Source organism: Saccostrea cucullata, unplaced genomic scaffold, assembly GCF_032062105.1.
Source record: "Saccostrea cucullata isolate Sc308-1 unplaced genomic scaffold, CSIRO_AGI_Scuc_v1 ctg258, whole genome shotgun sequence".
NCBI lineage: Eukaryota > Metazoa > Mollusca > Bivalvia > Ostreida > Ostreidae > Saccostrea > Saccostrea cuccullata.
The window spans coordinates 30,745-48,157 of NW_026931770.1; the positions used below are offsets into that span (position 1 = coordinate 30,745).

A 17,413-nucleotide genomic window follows, 5' to 3' on the forward strand; every position below is an offset into this window, starting at 1 on the left:
CAGGTCCATTCTCAAGTAACTATCAGTCATACCTGGACTAAACTTGCATGGGTGATGTGTTAATAGGAATGCACACTACCCAGTTTGCCTCGGGTGTTGGATCTGACCTATATTTTCCAGAGGAGTGAATGATACTTTAACCATATTGCACCGTAGTATGGTAGCTCTCCGGAAAAAAATTTGACAGACCGGAGAGCTACAGTGCCACCCTTTGAAAAAACTGTATATTTATTGCGCACAAAAGGTCGCGCTGTTTTTCTTTCTTTCTTTCTTTCTTTTTTTTTTTTTTTTTTTTTTTGCAATTGAGGTAAGAATTTAGAAGAATTAATCCAGAACCTAACGCAACCTTTTGTGTACAATAAATATACAGTTTTTTCATGGGGTGGCACTGTATCTCTCCGTTCTGTCAATTTCATTTTTTTTCCCAGAGCTATAGTTCTGCAGCTAGGTAGCATGGATGATGTATCTTCTGGTATACAAGGATGAACACTTCCAAAATGTTGAATCTAACATACATTCTCCAGATGAGTGATCATGGAAACGTTTTTGGAGTAGCTCTATAATAATATGGCTTGATATGATCGCAAAATGATTTTTTTCCCTAAGAACCGTAGTGCATGTGCACTGGAATGATAGTATTGTTGCACAGCACTATCAGATGCAAATTTAAAAGACTTAAAATAACAAACAATGGTCAATCACAAAAAATGATAAATTATACAAATATGTGAAGATGTCTTGTAACATGGACTCTGGAAATTTCAGAGGTGGGATCAGGTGCCTAGGAGGAGTAAGCTTCCCCTGTCTACCAGTCACACCCACCGTGAGCCTTATCTATGTAGTATGCATTGATCGGGTAGACGGTTATGTTTGTTACATATTCTTTAATATACATGTAATTGTTTGTAAAACAATATTGGTAACAGTTGTAAAATATAATTTTAAAAATCAATATGTGTTTACTATAGTTAAGAGTTGTAAAGATACAGTGACGTTCGTCACATTTTAACTGTTTACTATAATCACATTGATCACGAGTTGTTCATTTCTTTAAGCACAAGGGCGGATTCAGGGGGGTTTGGGGGGGGGGGGGTTCGGGACACCCCCCCCCCCCCCGCTCACTGATTTTTTTTTTTACAAGTGTCATTTCGTCATTTTGTTGCATTGATAAGACTCTAATAAACATAAACCCTTTGTTTGTACAACTGTGAAATATAAATCCAGTACGTAACAGGAAATCTCTTTCCGCTTGAACGCACACAACACACAGGTAATCAACAGAGAGAGTGCCTCAGAGATCGGGTAGTCCGTGCATCTAGTGAAGTCACAAGATCACAGTACAATTGGTAACAGTTGGTAGTTAGGTACCAACAACAGAAAACTGCATAGTTACGGTGCTGCTCGGTAATATTCTTTAGCTGATAAAATGCATGTTTTTTAAACTAAGAATAAAATATTATTCAGAGTTTTTTTTTACCGTTTTAAAATTAATATATTTTTTTTTTTACAAAACCAGGTTGGCTTAGCAAACCCCTCTAGTTTTGACAGATTCTCCAGTTTATGTAAATTTTTTCTTCAGTTAAGACAGTTTGAAATTTCATTAATTGTACACGTGTGTTTATATTCCAAATCATATTGACAGTATATACTCAAGTAAGTTGAAAAGCACAAGTTAGGGATTCTGAAAAGAATTCAATTTTTAATTTTTTAGTGTTTAAAAATTTGCACATTAGTTGTATCTTGGAAGTCAGCCTGACATAGAACTAAATTAATTGTACATGTAGGTGCATTTAAAGTAAACTAAGACAACTTGAAGTCAACTGCTTGCATTCCTAAAATTGTCAGATTTAACATTTTTTTAAAGCAAAGTCTAAAGTCTTGTGTTAAAGTGAAATCAAATTGAAATCATCTTATTAAAAATTTGTGATGATCGGTCTTTAAAAAAGCTACAAAAAGTACCCCTAAAATGCTGGAAAATGCACCATTTAGAACCATTTAAAACAAAATTTTCTCGGGGGAGGCCCCCCGAACCCCCACCTATGCCCTCCCCCTTCGGCCCTTTGGGCTTCAAAACCCCCCCCATATGAACTTCTGGATCCGCCACTGATTAGCACCATTCTTTTGTTATAGATTTTAAGAAAAATTTCATTAATTTATATGAAAGAGACAATGAATTTTCACATTAAAGATTCATTTTTTAAAATTCTTTACTTTATAACTTTTAAAAGAAAAGATGGTGTACGTATGCCGCAGTGGGATATATTCAATTCATCATGTTTTTAAATGTCATTTGGAAATAGAATATTCATTACATTCGTATGATATATATTTTTTTAATTATATACCTTTTATTTTTGTTTGCCCTTTGATGACTTAAAATTGGTGGTAAAACACTTAGCTTCAGATTGGCCCCTTATACGAAACATCCATGCTTAAATTATCATGACAAATTCTTCACTCTCTAACCGATAAGAGATAACAAAAGACTCATTTCCGTTTTATAATCAGAGTCATTCGAGATGGTAAGATTCGTTGTTTATTTCAAATAGATCTGTTAACATTTAGTTATCATTGCTTCTTATTGAATTTTTATATGGACAGAACAAATATTCACATTAAGTATTTTACTTCATACTTGCGTAAAGTCAATTATATGGCTAATTGAATAGAGCAAATTCGAACGTGATGTTATGTTAGACTTCATCTTCATAGGCTTGCGGGGAGAAAACATGGTGATAAACGTATCATGCAGCTGTATACATTTTAAGCCTATTGTGGGATGTTGACACTTCATTTCTCACTTATGAATGAAAAAACTCAAGTATTTACATATAAAAATACACTCTTCTGTATACAAAGCCAAACAGGTCCAGCACAATCTCTTGATTAAGCTATATAGCTTTAAAAAGCTATATAGCTTTATTAAGCTATTCAAAATAGCTTGATAAAGCTATTTATATGCAGTTTTTCACAAAAACGTTTTTCGCAAGAAATAAACAAAAAGTTGCAAGTATATGACTATTCATATATACTCCCCGCCAATGAAAACGCAACACTCTACTTTTAGGTTGAAAAATTATATACGGGATATAAATATGTACCAAACAAGTTAGGAATCTTTTACTTTGCCAAATTAGTTATTTAATGGTTGAATGGTTTTTTAAACCATTTCCGTAAGTTGCTTTTTTTAGCCCTCTGAACAGATAACATTGAAATAAAACATCCCCCCTTCCGACAATTTTATCAAAACATGCTAGTCCGCCATGTACAATATTAATGTACGCAGTCCAATTTCTACCATGTCTTAGGTTTATTTATGTCTTTATCTGAGCGAAATAAATATTCTCGGGCATTTTTAATTGCCCGTTGTTCAGACACAGCGGTCGAATTTTCTCTAATTTGGCGTAGTGTATTAACTCTTGGACTTCCGGTCAAGAAACTGTTATTTATGCTATTGAAACACATGAGCCTGAAGAGTGTTTAAATAGTGCTCATTTGCATCTGCATCTCTTTTTTCTTTATTTTGAGAATCTCCACCATTAGCAATGAAAATCAGTCATTTTTAAGAAATATAGGCATCACATCCGGTAAAGAAAGAAGTATTTTTTTCCCGGACTTTTAGTACATTACTTATGATAAACAGCTACAAAATCTTGAAAACCCAAAATATTGTTAAAGATTTTATTAAAAATTCAAAAAATTGATTTCTATTAAGAGGGCTAAAAAGCAACTTCCGGTAGAGAAAAGAAATTTATTCAACCGTTAAATAACTGATTTGGCAAAGTAAAAGATGTCCTACCTTTTTTGGTACGTAGTTATAACCCGTGTATACTTTTCACCCTAAAATTAGAGTGTTGCGTTTTCATTGACGGGGAGTATATGTATTATGGACTATCAAAAATACAACCTAAATCATAGAAAGTTCTAACATTGCTGCTGTTGAGTACTTTTAAGCAAAACATGAATTTCCATTGTTTGATTAACTGTGTGTTCGATTAAGCGTGGGTAAGTATGATTGCTTCTCATTGTGCTGAGCTCTTACCAATCAATTATCCTGTTGGCCATAAATGACCTCTTTTATAATTTCATTCAAGAAATAACTGTGTGGTCACTCATCAATAGCCCCAAAACTTTAAAAACTTTGAGTACAAAGTCTCTCAAGGAGCCGCAATTTGGTGAGTGATTTTCACATGCATTGTATTCGGAAGAGTTCCAAGTTTAATATTTCCACTGCACCAAGGTGCGACTTTTTGCACTTGTTGAAAAAATAACACTATTGAGAAAAAAGTCTAATAAAATAGCTTAATCAAGCTATTCTGAATAGCTTAATAAAGCTATTTAGCTAAATCAAGCTATATAGCTTAATCAAGAGATTGTGCCGGACCTGCCAAAGGGCAGAGAAGTGTGGTTGTAACAAAATATTTTGTGCAAGTAGAGCTAACTTTATTGCTATTTCTTGCTTCTGATTTTCAGCATGGTAGATTAAAAGTGAAAACAACAGCCCAACAGGAGGAGGCAAAGCGGAAAGAACGAGAGCAGAAACTCAAACTTTATAACGCAGCTACGTCAGCGGCATTTAAAAAAGTAAGTGGGTCACAGACACAATAAAATTTCAACTGCTTCATTTAGGGTCTTTCCGTCAGAGGTCAGAAAAACAACCTCAAATCTATTAACTAAACATCACTAGATTTTAAAAAAAATATACATCTTCCTGTTTATTTGTCTCCTACCGGTGAAACCGGAGGAGACTATAGGTTTCCTCTGCATCTTTCCATCTGTCCATCTGTCTGTGAGTCCGTCTGTATGTCCCCGTCTGTCTGTCAGTCTGTCCTACTTGGTTTTCCGCACTTTTTTTCTAAACGCTTGCAGATATTGAGCTGAATTTTGGTATGTGAGTGTGTCTTGATGAGTTACAGATCAACGTTGAATGTCGTTTCGCTTCATTGATTTCTGACAAAATTATGGCATTTTTAATTTTTCATAATGGTTTAAGATCAGGTTGGTGCTGCGCTAAATTCCGATGGCCAACATGGTAAATTTATAAAGCGAGAAAAAGACGTTGAAAAAATGAGTTGAATTTTCGTCTTTTATATGTGGATTATTTTATAAGGTTAAAGGCATCCACAACCTCAAAATCAACCAGTTTTACCTTGTACATAACTTTTGCATATTATGAAATGACATCCTAAAGAAAAGGGGGAATCCGGTAGGGGGCATGTATTTCTTATGTAATACTCTCAGAATGCTTGTTTAAATATAGGATAGACAAGGTAAAAGTCTCTTGTACAGTATATTTTAGGTAGTATGTTTAGTGTTTTACTTTGAGTTAAGTTTAATTCCATAGTCCTCAGATAAGAAGTCTTCCAACATTTATTCCAAAGTTTGTGAAAAGGGGGGTTGTCATGGTGTCTACACAATACATTCGAGGTTTTTTTTCCGCTAGTCCAAAAGGCATGAGAAGTTGCAATTGCATGAAATTTTAAAGCTCCAACAAAAAATGTTTGAAATTTTTCCACGGAAAATTCATTGTAATTAGATTCTGGAACATTTTGTAAGAAAGGTACATCTGTCTTCAGGGGAAGGGTTATGGTACATGTACATGTGGTATGGAAATGCATGTATAAGATCATTTAGATGTTTAAAAGATGCACAGACAACTTAATATCTCTTGATATTTTCTTAAAGAGATTAAATGGAGAATTCGATGAAGAAGGATTAAAGCTTACAGGAGAGATATTATCTGTTAACCCAGATTTCTATTCTCTCTGGAACTACCGCAAGGAAATATTTCTTTTCATGAAGGATAACAAGTAAGCAGACCACTTCTCTAAATTGCATGGCTTCTCTAATCTTAAAGTAGTAGAAATAATACAGTGATCAGACAATTCAGTTGGTGCATCTACACTGAAATATTTTTTTTTTAAAGAGATAAAAAAATGCATGAATTTAAATTGTATTTTCTTTATAAATCATAACTCATTAAATTCAGTTAAGAATATTTGAAGCTCAGTGTACACAGTGTACATACAAATGTAATGTATGTTATATTTCAGAGAGACCGAATTTGTACAGAAGCTGATGCAGGATGAGCTGGGATTTCTGGAGTCCTGTTTGAAGGTAAATCCTAAATCGTATGGAGCCTGGCATCATCGCTGCTTCATCATGGACAACATGCCAACACCCGACTGGGAACGGGAACTCCAGCTCTGTAACACATTCTTGGAGTACGATGAGCGAAACTGTGAGCATAATAATCAGCCAATTTTAATAAGTAACAAAGATTGTCCATTCTGAAATCAAGAAGAAAATATAATTGGAAGATACAAAATATTGGTTCTTACTCAAAATTTTGGAAATTTTGGAAATCTGTGTGGAAATTTTCATGTCATTGAATATATAGCATTACAAACCATTTATTCTATTTGAAATAGGAAAAACTGAATCTTTGAAGGAATATGATAATCTTCTCTTGTAGTTCATTGCTGGGATTATCGTCGCACAGTTGTTCTGGCCTCAGATGTTGATTTAGAACAGGAACTCGCGTACACCACAGAGAAAATTCAGACTAACTTCTCCAACTACTCCTCTTGGCATTACCGCAGTAAACTCCTCCCTGTCATCTTCCCTGACCCCACCCACCCTGTCAGGGTACAGGAGGATATCTTACTGCAAGGTCAGGACCCCAAAATCTACTCATTGGAAGAGTTTAAAATAAGAATTTGAATTTCTGAAAAACATAGTGTTTTATAAACATGCCTTTGCAAAATCTATGAAGAGTTTAAAATAAGAATTTGAATGTCTATAAAACATAATAGTGTGTAATCAGGCCTGAGTGATTGAAGATATACAGCATAGCTGGGTTATAGTTATGTCCTGGAGACCTGTGAATTTTCTTTGCTATATCTTGAAATTTTTTGAAAAATTAAAAAGAAAAATAGCACCAATGTAGAGGTTTATTTTATAATGAAAATCTGTCGTTTAAATGATCTTATAGATTAAATTAATTTTTTAATTACAGAACATGAGACAGTTCAGAATGCCATCTTTACAGATCCAGATGATCAAAGTGCTTGGTTTTATCACAGGTGGCTTCTGGGCAGAGGTAGGTTTCTTGGTTTTAGTTGAGATTGGAATGTTCACTTTGTTAAGCTTTATTACGTTTTAGTTGAGATTGGAATGTTCACTTTGTTAAGCTTTATTACGTTTTAGTTGAGATTGGAATGTTCACTTTGTTAAGCTTTATTACGTTTTAGTTGAGATTGGAATGTTCACTTTGTTAAGCTTTATTAGGCCATCCTTAAAAAAATGTTTTTTTGCGGTAACGCGACCGACTCACCAAAATCCACCCTACTGGATTTTTTTTATCGGTTCAAAAATCTTTTTCTTTTTTTTTTTACATATCCATTTTCTCTGTTTTTATCCGATTGATATTTTTTTATGTCTCCATTGCACCTACGCCGTTTTTAAAAAAGAACTGATGTGTTCTTATATTTGGGCAATAAAGGATTGAATTCATTTAGAATGCTTTAATTTTCTTGTTTGATTAGTAAGGTGAAATCTAAGACATAGTTTATACCTCTATATAATCAAAATTTATTTCTGACATTTTGTCTCAAAAAAAAAAAAAAAAAAAAAAAAAGCCTACCTACCTACTCATGCCTAAAATGAGAATGAGGAGGCGCGTTACCGCAAGAAAAGAATTTTTTAAGGATGGCCTTACGTTTTAGTTGAGATTGGAATGTTCACTTTGTTAAGCTTTATTACGTTTTAGTTGAGATTGGAATGTTCACTTTGTTAAGCTTTATTACGTTTTAGTTGAGATTGGAATGTTCACTTTGTTAAGCTTTGTTACGTTTTAGTTGAGATTGGAATGTTCACTTTGTTAAGCTTTATTACGTTTTAGTTGAGATTGGAATGTTCACTTTGTTAAGCTTTATTACGTTTTAGTTGAGATTGGAATGTTCACTTTGTTAAGCTTTATTACGTTTTAGTTGAGATTGGAATGTTCACTTTGTTAAGCTTTATTACGTTTTAGTTGAGATTGGAATGTTCACTTTGTTAAGCTTTGTTACGTTTTAGTTGAGATTGGAATGTTCACTTTGTTAAGCTTTATTACGTTTTAGTTGAGATTGGAATGTTCACTTTGTTAAGCTTTATTACGTTTTAGTTGAGATTGGAATGTTCACTTTGTTAAGCTTTATTACGTTTTAGTTGAGATTGGAATGTTCACTTTGTTAAGCTTTATTACGTTTTAGTTGAGATTGGAATGTTCACTTTGTTAAGCTTTATTACGTGAATCAAATAGAACGTTGAAAAACTCTTTGATAAAGGAAAAATATTTTAACATAAATCAGAGACATAAATAACATAATACGTCTCTGCATAAGTAAAATAACTTTGCTGCAGTTTTGTATTATAAAAACTCTTTGGATAATGTTGTTTTTTTAGGCAGGAAAAAGCTTCAGGTCAGCTGTGTTCATGCCTCACGTCACACAAACCAAATAATAGTGCTTCTGACAAATCACATTAAGGTATGATACCCAAGACGTTGTTCTTGCAGAAATGATTTGAAAGATGCATATAATTGTAGATAAAAAAAATATTTTTGCCAAATGTTAGTATCATTTTCAGGAAGCCACTTAGCAAAGAATGCTTTTTTTAAATTTTCACATTTTAAGCAGTGTATTAACTGTTTACTGTGTATGTTTGTTTTTCATTAGTTTGTTTAACTGAGGACTATAAATATATTGACAGGTAAATCATGGCCACATATTGTCTGTAAACATCAACAGTACCTCTATCACGGGGGAATGGAAAAATGTGAAAGGGTCAACTAATTACAGTAATATTTGGGTAAGTTTAAAGAGAGTGCAAGAAAATGTGACCAACCTTTAAATATTACAATAACTGCAGAATTAATTAGCATAAGTTTGAAAATTCATTCACCTTAAATAATACATTGCGATGCGAGAATTATGGTCCATAAAATCTAAACAGAAAAACAATTTTCATTTTTTGTTTTAGCTTTTTTTTTTTTTTTTTAAAAAGTTTCATCAGTTTACCTTTTTTATTGGTAGGTAATGGATGTGAAGGATGGCCTACAAAGTGAAGAGGACTTATCTATTGGAGTGACGCTACTTACCGAGTCCGACTGCACACAGTTCTCACAAGGCCTTCAGCTTAATCAGGGTCAGAAGGAAGCTTGGACAATGGCTGGCTACAAGGCGGGGACAAGATTTAGTATCGAGCTCAGCGCGGCAGCCAGCTCTACCCTGGAAACAGAACTGGAGGGGATCCAAGAACTTCACTCAGTGGAGCCAGAAAACAAATGTATGAACATCACTTACCTTTTATTAGAGCTGTTCTTTTTGAAAATTATATGTTTATTTTCCATTCTTTGCTTATTCCTGAGATTAGTGTGAAGCACAAGTCAAGGAGGAATACGGTAAACGTATTACATTTGGCGTTGTATTCTTTTAAATGCTTTTGGCGGAAAGATACTTCCGCTAATTCAAGTACATCGCTAAATGTCTTAAACATTGATACATGAATAAGAACATCAAGAAATGCGCTAAATCAAATCTACGCTAACTTGTTTAAAAATCATTTTCCGCTAAATATCCTACACGTCAAATATAATACAGTGTGCTGACAAGAACAAGTGACAACTCATACTTTATATTTTTTTCCACAGGGGTGCTTTTGACCTTGGTGTACCTGATGAAGGCCATTGATCCTGTGCATGAGAGGTTTGAGGAAGGCATCAATGAGGCTATAAATAAACTCAGTGCTGTAGACACCAAGAGGAGGGCATTTTACTGGGATTTAAGTAAGCTTTCTACATGTAGATAAAATATATCCTCTGTGATCTTTTCATAGAATGCCTTTATCAGTCAACTTATTTTTAAATTTAATATAATTATGCTCATGATTTGTAAAACCTCTGTCTCTAAAGGTTACTGTATACAGGTTTATTTTTGCCCCTTCACACTTGAAAACAATTTTGTTCCATTTTAAATTCGCCCAATCACAGTTTGTGTAAGAAATCATACTGTATTCTTTGAATTCGCCCCCTTTTAAATTCGCCTAAAAGGAGGATAGGGCGAAGAGGGGCAAAAATAAAAGGGGGCAAAAATTTCCCTTAATACAGTATTTATTTTTATTGGTCTATCACCTTATTTTATAGAGAGCAAGTTTATGATTGAGAAGATTCTGGATGTTCAGGATGTAAACACCCGTGAGATGACCTTGACTGGCCTTGACCTGACTGTTCTGTGTCACACAGAGTGGATGGTACTAATCCAGGAGCTGGACATTTCACAGAACCAGTTATCTAACCTTAGACCCCTGAGTAATCTCCCCTGTCTAAAGATACTCATAGCCAATAATAACAAAATAGAGGATGTAGAGAGCCTCCAACATTGTAAACAACTTAAAACACTTCATCTACAGAAAAATGGTAAATAAAAACAGTGTTTGATCGATGTGGTTTTGAATCTGAATTGAATATTACATGTAATTCATTCACTTTACTGTCTCTATTGAGAGTTCTCTCCCTTTGTTTCAGCCCTACAGACAGTACAAGTTTTTACCCCCCTGGCTGGTCTCCTGTTGGAGGAAGTCAACGTCGCCGGGAATCCTTTGTGCAATATTGAGAACTATACAGACTCTTTAAGAGCAGTGCTTCCCTCCCTGTCCCCCAGCTGAGGTCAGTTACCCCCGGGGGACGTGGTCCCTACACCTGGTCCAAAAATATGTCGGTGCTCCGAGATGTCAGACACAGAAATCAGAGAGGGGAAAACTTACAAAACAAAATGTGATATATTTCTGTTTAATTATTAATGATCAGTATTTAATAAATTAATTTACACTTATGATGATTTGTTGTATAAAAGTGATTTTATAATTTCTGTTTCATTATGTTAGTGCCTGGTAAAAGATTTTGAAAATTATATTTAAGAAAAGATTTGAGGAAAATATTTTTGAATGTGGAGAATGGGATACATAATAATTCTTCTTTTTTGAAGTAAATGTAAATGAAATTTACATGTAGTTAATGATATAACAAATGTGTAAATTCTATGAGGATGACTTCATGTTAGTATGGTAAATGTACTATACTCTTATAATTTTTTGTATGTGCATGTATACTGTATGCAAGCTAGTAAAGAATTTACAGTATTTACTGTAGTTGTGCAATATCACAAATAGGAATAAAACTGAAACTATAAAATCTTCATTTGTCATGATTTCAAGTACTGACAGAATTGTCAGTATTATGAAGTTTCAGTTTTGGCCAGTAGTGTTTATGAGGAACATGTCAAGCCTCTCTTCTCTTAAGTGCTTATGAAGAAGGGAGGGATATTGCCTTGCTTCTGTCTGTCGATCGGTTGGTCTGTCAGTCCACCATCAGTTTTTAGCTCACCTGAGCCGAAGGCTCAAGTGAGCTTTTCTGATCACATTTTGTCTGTCGTCCGTCCGTCTGTCTGTCCGTCCGTCTGTCCATCTGTCTGTCCATCTGTCTGTCCGTCTGTAAACTTTTCACATTTTCGACTTCTTCTCAAGAACCACTGGGCCAATTTTGACCAAACTTGGTACAAAGCATCCTTGGGTAAAGGGGAATTTAAATTGTAAAAATGAAGGGACATATCCCCTCGCAAGGGGAGATAATCAAGAAAAGACAAAAATAGGGCTGGATCATTAAAAAATCTTCTTCTCAAGAACCACTGGGCCAGTAAAGCTGAAACTTATGTGGAAGCATCCTGGTATAGTGTAGATTCTAAATTGTTCACATCATGACCCCCGGGGGAAGGGCGGGGCCACAATGGGGAATCAAAGTTTTATATAGAAATATATAGGAAAAATCATTGAAAATCTTCTTCTCAAGAACCACTGGGCCAGAAAATCTGAAACTTATGTGAAAGCATCCTGTTATAGTGTAGATTCTAAATTGTTCACATCATGACCCCCGGGGGAAGGGCGGGGCCACAATGGGGTATCAAAGTTTTACATAGAAATATATAGGAAAAATCTTTGAAAATCTTCTTCTCATGAACCACTGGGCCAGAAAAGCTGAAACTTATGTGGAAGCATCCTAGTATAATGTAGATTCTAAATTGTTCAAATAATGACCCCCGGGGAAAGGGCGGGGCCACAATGGGGAATCAAAGTTTTATATAGAAATATATAGGAAAAATCTTTGAAAATCTTCTTCTCAAGAACCACTGGGCCAGAAAAAGTGAAGCTTATGTGGAAGCATTCTGGGGTAGTGTAAATACTAAATTGTAGGAATCATGACCCCCGGGGGAAGGACGGGGCCATTATAGGGAATCAAAGTTTTACATAGAAATATATAGGAAAAATCTTTGAAAATCTTCTTCTCAGGAACCACTGGGCCAAAAAAGCTGAAACATATGTGCCCATGGAAGGATCATGGGGTAGTGTAGATTTCAAAATGTCTAAATTATGATCAGTGGGGTAGGGTGGGGATGCATTATGTATAACAAGGGGGAAATCTGGTAAAGAACAGAATGGTCAAAGCTTCTCAGGTGAGCGAAGTGGCCCATGGGCCTCTTGTTCATTTTCTTTGCAAAGGTTGCACATATTGAAATGAAATTTAATATACAGATTTATCATAAGAATATCTAAGTCAAGTTCTGTTTTGGGATGATCGAGTCATTTTGAACAGAGTTATGCCCCTTTTGACTTGGAAAAATTGCAGTTTCTGTTCATAGGTTGCACATATTGCAATGAAATTTGGTATACAGATTTATATCATAAAAATATCTAGGTCAAGTTCTGTTTTGGGTATAATTGAGCCATAAAATCTTCATTTGTCATGATTTCAAGTACTGACAGAATTGTCAGTATTATGAAGTTTCAGTTTTGGCCAGTAGTGTTTATGAGGAACATGTCAAGCCTCTCTTCTCTTAAGTGCTTATGAAGAAGGGAGGGATATTGCCTTGCTTCTGTCTGTCGATCGGTTGGTCTGTCAGTCCACCATCAGTTTTTGTATACATTTGTATACATGAAATTTGGTATACAGATTTATATCATAAAAATATCTAGGTCAAGTTCTGTTTTGGGTATAATTGAGCCATTTTTGATTTAGTTATGTCCCTTTGACTTAAAAGAAAAATCCAATTATTTGCAGTTTCTGATCATTTTCTTTGCATAGGTTGCATAGGTATATTGAAATGAAATTTAATATACATGTACATGTACAGAGTACATACAAGAATATCTAAGTCAATATTTGTTTTGGGTTAGATCAAGCCATTTCGGATAGAGTTATGCCCCTTGAACTTGGAAAAATTCCAGTTATTTGCAGTTTGCGTTCATTTTCTATGCAGAGGTTGCATATATATTGAATTGAAATTCCGTATCCAGATCTAGGTCAAGCTCTGTTTTGAGTACGATCAAGCCATTTTTGACAGAGTTCTGTCCCTTGGACTCAAAAAAAATTTCAGTCATTTGGGAGAGGCCTCGGGGGGCACAAGTGTTTACAAACATCTCTTGTTTTATAAGTATTTGGCAAAGACTAGATCTGCTGATTACATAGAATCTGTCGTGTCACATGTTAACTTTTCATATTTTCTTCTTTCTCGAATCATTGAGCTAATTCAACTGCTACAAAGCATTCTCCAGTTCAAGCTGAACAGTAAAGTTATAAACAAAAGAAAGAAAAGTCATAGCTTTCATATTTAATTTAGTTTATAAATACATTAAAACATGCATCATGTAATTAAAATAATAAATTGAAATACATGTACAATGTAGCTTTTTGGTATAAATTTCATAGAATGGCAATAATAAAATACTTCTCTTTTGAATTTTACACTGACTGACTACACCATTCTTTTAATACTTTTCCATACTTCAAAATGAATTGTAGCATGACATAACACTAGAATACATGCAGCAACACACACTGTGAAGTAAAACATATAAACGGGGGTAATAAATAAAAAAATTGCAACATAAGTACACAAACATGTACATGTATATCACTCACAGTTTCAATAAGCTTAACATTTAATAGCCATTCTCTGTAACCACTTGAACTTCGTTGCCACGCATGGTCACCGATTTTGATGAAACTTCACCCATGCATAGTACTTGACACCAGAAACAAATATCAAATAAAATTTCGTTGCTAAGTGTCTCGGTTGCTATGGCAACAGCCGGAAAAGTTTGAAAAATCAAGATTTTCAGCCACTTTAACTCTTGACTGTGGCTCAATAAAAACTAGAAAAAGCAAACAAACCATTCTCACAAAAACATGACACCTTGATGTCACTTATACTGTAAAGAAACTGTTTAGAATATATCTCTAAGTAAGTGGTAACCAAGGTACATTTGGAATACATTTAAAATGATGAAATATGCTGAAAAACACTCCGTATTCACTAATGGTAGGTGTTACATGCTCAAACTCAATCAACGACTTGAGAAAAACAATGAAAATGTTTGACCTTAAGTATATAAGTGTAAGCAATATTATTCTATAAATAACTTTTATGGTTGCCATGGTAACACAGTGTAACCATGCAAAACCAGTAACTAAGATTGGGTTAATGCTACTTTCTTGAGGAAAAACATAAAAATTCAAGACTGGCAAATATGCATCCTTAGGACCTTGCAATACCAAATACATGAGATAAATTGGGTATAATTGCTACTTTGCAGTGTTACCATGGAAACAAAGTACCAGTGCTTAAAAGTGAATTATTTTTCGCTGCATTAAGAAGTAAATTGCCATATATTTAAGAACCAAATTAAAGGACTCAGCTTGAATAGTACTTATCTGTTAGAACTGAAGTTGAATATCACATATTGATAAAATTTGATGAAGAATACAACACCGTTGCTATGGTTACCAAGAAGGGAAAATATTCGATTTTGTGAACTTTTTATCAATATTAAACCCTGTGTGCCAACTTCTTGCATCCACTTAGAGATTGGATGATAGTCAAAATTAAAAGTCAGGTTAGCTGTTAATAAATATCAATCATAAAAGTTTTGGGAATCTACATTTAAGGGTACGTATCCAAGGAAAGAAAATATTTTTCAGGTTTTAAAGCATATATTTTCTGCTTATTTCCATAGCAACGCTCTATTTAAAGAATCTAATCTGAATTTTTTCAAATGGGAAAACTAGGAGCACACCAACATCTTTAAAAATTGATCATTAGTTATGGGGAAATGTGCTTTTTTAAAAGATAGGATCAGATTTAAAAATACAGAGTGTTACTTTGAAGGCTCTCTTTAGTATAAAAACCTTGGCAACCATTGCGAACCAATACGAAATATCATATTTGTTCTTGGTATATGTTTCAAGGCTCTTTTTTCTATTATTTGGTCACATTTCATCCTATAATTGCTTTTTATTTTTACGTGTGTGAATTTATAAAATTCAATGAATATTTTTTTTTACTTTTGAATACTTTGTTACCATAGTAACGTATGTAATAGTTGATTTACCAAACATGTTTATCATGCATTGGAGACATCTGACCTTCAACTTTTGGAAACAGTCATTGCCAATTGTTTGCTTTGCCGCAAATGTTAACTATGGGGCTCTAAACATGTTAAAATATGCCATTTTTCGAACTTTAAGATATGTTGCCATGGTAACTATAAAGCATAGCAACCAATTTTTGCCTGATTTCAGTTTAGGGTATCAATGACTTTTATCATAGAGAGTTTGGAGAAATTCTGAGACTATGCGTGCCACAGCTCCTATATAAAATTTCAAATCATTACAGAGAATGGCTCTTAACTATATGTATTCACATTCTAAAAATGAACAGCTTACAACCAGCTTCGCTAGCCAAGGGTTTCTGAAAAGCTACTCTTTTCATGAGGTGCATATTGTGTCAGAAACCCTTGGCTAGCAAAGATAGCTTACAACAGATTCCAACAAATATAAAATTCAAGGTTTTGTGTCAATTTTCAATAATTCTTTATGTCTAATGACTACTACATGTATATTCAGAAGCATTTTTTTAAAATTCAGAACAACTAAAAACTTCAATTTTGTGCCCAGCAGACAGAAAGGGTGACAGGTCTCCCATCGGTTCTACTTATAATAACCTGAACATCTTGGACTGGTCAGTTAGGAAGGAATGTGCAATACTTCAGAAACTTCAGAGTTCTCAAAACTATGATAATGGAACTTGATATTTGTAAACAATGAAGTTGACAAAATATAGAACATTTCTGGCATTTTGGATTTCACATTGAGGTTATGTTTAAAAACGTGATAAAAAAATGCTTCATGCATAAGGTGGGAATAAAGATGCATCTAAATAAGGATTTATTGAATAACCTAGTTTAAAAAAAAAATCTTTGAAATATGAGGATGAGTATCACACATTACAGTTATTCAATAATTAGAGGTAGGGTCCTCATTCCTCCACACTCACACATGTTGGTAATGATTCCATGCACGAGTTTACTCTCATTTAAACCCTTAAATTACTTGTACTTGTACAACACTACTAGATTAGAATCTCTCATCAAGTTTACATAAATAAAATTTTCACCAGTATGACATAAAATTAAAAACTGAGTATATAAATACTATGAATATAGACACTATGCTGCTCTCACTCCCAACTTTAGTTAAATCTTATTTAATATGAAAAAAAAAAAATTAAATTTAATTTGCACACGTATTAAATATGAAAATCATCTCCGAAAAAATAATTAGCTTGTTCTTGCAGGAAATATGAGAAATTTGTCATGAGAAGCACACATACTTGAGACAAAATTGGAAACTGTGTATTGTTTCAGGTGAAATGAGGAAGAAAATCAATAAAGGCAAAAAATAGATCAGCAAATGAAAATTAATGATCCACCTTCATGGTCCAAATTGCAAAAACAGAAACAGCAAATAATCCAAAGACCCAATAAGAAAATTTGTGACACGCCCGTTATTAAGTAAGGAGCCAATTTTGAATAAGCCAATGAATAAGACACATTTTTCTATACTTATCAAAAGCAACTGAATCTAGCTTCGGTTATTAGAATACTGCTTCTCTGAGTTAGAATAAATGAATATAATTTGAGGAACATTGATGCAAAGTTTTAAATTTTATATATCGGTAGTTATTCTAGCTAAGTTGGAAATATTATGTAAAAGGTGAATGAATGAAGATGAAATCAAGATATATGATCTGGCTTGGTACACACATGCACAAGAAAAAAGAAAAACACAAAATTCTAAACTTATCATCGTTTTTGTCATTTTCAATAAGAACTACTTATCTTCTCAAGTTGATTTCTTTTCAACAAAGCAAAATATAAAACCATAATTTGGTACACATATTGATGAACTAAATCCGCGATCCGATTTTTGCATTTTTAAAATCTGGATAATGAATATGATTTGAATTTATTGTATTTTGTT

At 33.8% G+C, this 17,413-nt stretch overlaps 1 protein-coding gene across 2 annotated transcripts; it reads left to right on the forward strand.

The window, feature by feature from the left end:
• The first annotated feature begins 728 nt into the window (after positions 1-728).
• LOC134233475 (geranylgeranyl transferase type-2 subunit alpha-like) lies at positions 729-11,235 on the forward strand. 2 transcript variants are annotated; one of them, XM_062715441.1, is made up of 12 exons: positions 729-856; positions 4,474-4,584; positions 5,686-5,810; positions 6,054-6,241; positions 6,476-6,673; positions 7,019-7,102; positions 8,449-8,531; positions 8,755-8,853; positions 9,078-9,330; positions 9,695-9,829; positions 10,187-10,459; positions 10,568-11,235. In XM_062715441.1, exons 1-12 carry the CDS (start codon positions 734-736, stop codon positions 10,705-10,707), a joined length of 1,812 nt encoding a protein of 603 aa, XP_062571425.1. In that variant the 5' UTR covers positions 729-733; the 3' UTR covers positions 10,708-11,235. The 2 variants fall into 2 exon arrangements, with proteins under 2 accessions (XP_062571425.1, XP_062571426.1); XM_062715442.1 differs by lacking the exon at positions 729-856 and adding an exon at positions 2,420-2,522.
• Positions 11,236-17,413: the final 6,178 nt, after the last annotated feature.

Excerpts from the sequence above, each read along its gene's own strand:
- LOC134233475 (XM_062715441.1), top strand. The coding sequence starts at position 734 with ATGTCTTGTAACATGGACTCTGGAAATTTCAGAGGTGGGATCAGGTGC. Across the intron at positions 8,854-9,077 it reads CTAATTACAGTAATATTTGG|GTAATGGATGTGAAGGATGG; the intron begins GTAAGTTTAAAG and ends TTTTATTGGTAG. Across the intron at positions 9,830-10,186 it reads GGCATTTTACTGGGATTTAA|AGAGCAAGTTTATGATTGAG; the intron begins GTAAGCTTTCTA and ends CTTATTTTATAG.